This window comes from Orycteropus afer, unplaced genomic scaffold (assembly GCF_000298275.1).
Source record: "Orycteropus afer afer isolate SDZICR_OR568_19922 unplaced genomic scaffold, OryAfe1.0 scaffold10092, whole genome shotgun sequence".
NCBI classification, from domain to species: domain Eukaryota; kingdom Metazoa; phylum Chordata; class Mammalia; order Tubulidentata; family Orycteropodidae; genus Orycteropus; species Orycteropus afer.
Genome location: NW_006931679.1, coordinates 2,659 through 4,058, shown reverse-complemented (window position 1 = coordinate 4,058; position 1,400 = coordinate 2,659). Strand labels below are relative to the sequence as shown.

The following is a 1,400-nucleotide window of genomic DNA, read 5'->3' as shown; positions in this document are numbered from 1 at the left end:
TGTTCCTCAGACTGTAAATGATTGGGTTCAACATTGGGGTCACCACTCCATAAGACAGCCCAATGATCTCATCTGATGTCTTTGTGTCCTTTGACTTGGGCTTCATGTACATAAAAAGGGCTGAACCATAGAATAAGATGACAACAGTCAGGTGAGCTGAACAGGTAGAAAAGGCTTTCTTTCTTCCCTCTGTGGAGTTAAGTCTCAGGATGGTAGAGAGGATGAAAACATAAGAGATGAAAATTAACAGTAGAGGAATCACTAAAAAGACAATACTTGCCACTGTTAGGATAAGTACATTGATGGAGATATCTGAGCAGATGAGTTTAAGAACAGCCAGTAACTCACAGGTAAGATGGTCAATGACATTATTCCCACAGAAAGGCAATAACATTGTCAGAATTGTTTGCACTAGGGAGTTTAGACAGCCTGTGATCCAGGACCACACAGCCATGTGCACACAGAGTACCCTATTCATGATGATGGGGTACCTCAGTGGGTTGCAGATGGCCACATACCTGTCATAGGCCATCACGGCCAGGAGAACACACTCAGTGCAACCCAAGCCAAGCGAGATGACCATCTGAAGAGCACAGCCAATGAAGGAGATGGATGTTCTCCCAGACAGAAATATGACAAGCATTGGAGGAATGGTTGATGATGTGTAACAGATGTCCAAGAATGAGAGGTTCCCAAGGAAGAAGTACATGGGGGTGTGGAGGCGGGAATCCAGGATGCTGATGAGAATGAGGAGGCTGTTTCCCAGGAGGATGATCAGGTACATGATGAGGCAGAGCGCAAACAGAGAGAGCTGGAGCTCCGGGTATTGGGAGAGCCCCACCAGAAGGAATTCGGTCACAGCAGAGTGATTCCCCATGGCCATGTGGGCAAGTAGTCACCTGCAGGGTTCAAGTAAGGACATGACTCAGGGAAATGTAAATTTATAGTGCAGATTTTCAATACACATCCACTTTCATTATTTTGTTTGATTCTTAGAACAGTCCTGAGAATCGCAGAGGGCAAGGATATTATGCTAATTTTATTGATAATGAAACTCAAGCACTGAGAGATTCAGAAGTACCACACAGCAACAGAAGCAAGGCCACCAACACCCCCAAGAAGTGTTCTGGGAATTGCCATGCCTGCAATAAAATATGCCATGCCTTAATAAAATAATACCCACTGCCATCGAGTTGATTCTGATTCAGAGACCCATTAGGAAAAAGTGGAACTTTCCCGTAGGTTTTCCAAGGCTGTTAATCTGTATGGAGGCTGACTGTCTCATCTTTTTCCCTCAGAGGGGCTGGTGGATTGCAACCACTGACATTTGGATTAGCAACTGAATACTTTAACCACTGCACTACTGCAGATCCTCCAATGAAATAATAGGGACAAAGTAA

At 44.6% G+C, this 1,400-nt stretch overlaps 1 protein-coding gene across 1 annotated transcript; it reads right to left on the bottom strand.

Annotated features, from left to right (window-relative positions):
- Window positions 1-7: 7 nt before the first annotated feature.
- LOC103213579 (olfactory receptor 13D1-like) lies at window positions 8-883 on the bottom strand (the record flags this gene model as incomplete). Its single annotated transcript, XM_042783515.1, has 1 exon — window positions 8-883. A coding segment is annotated over exon 1 (876 nt), but the record flags the coding sequence as incomplete, so codon positions are not given.
- Window positions 884-1,400: the final 517 nt, after the last annotated feature.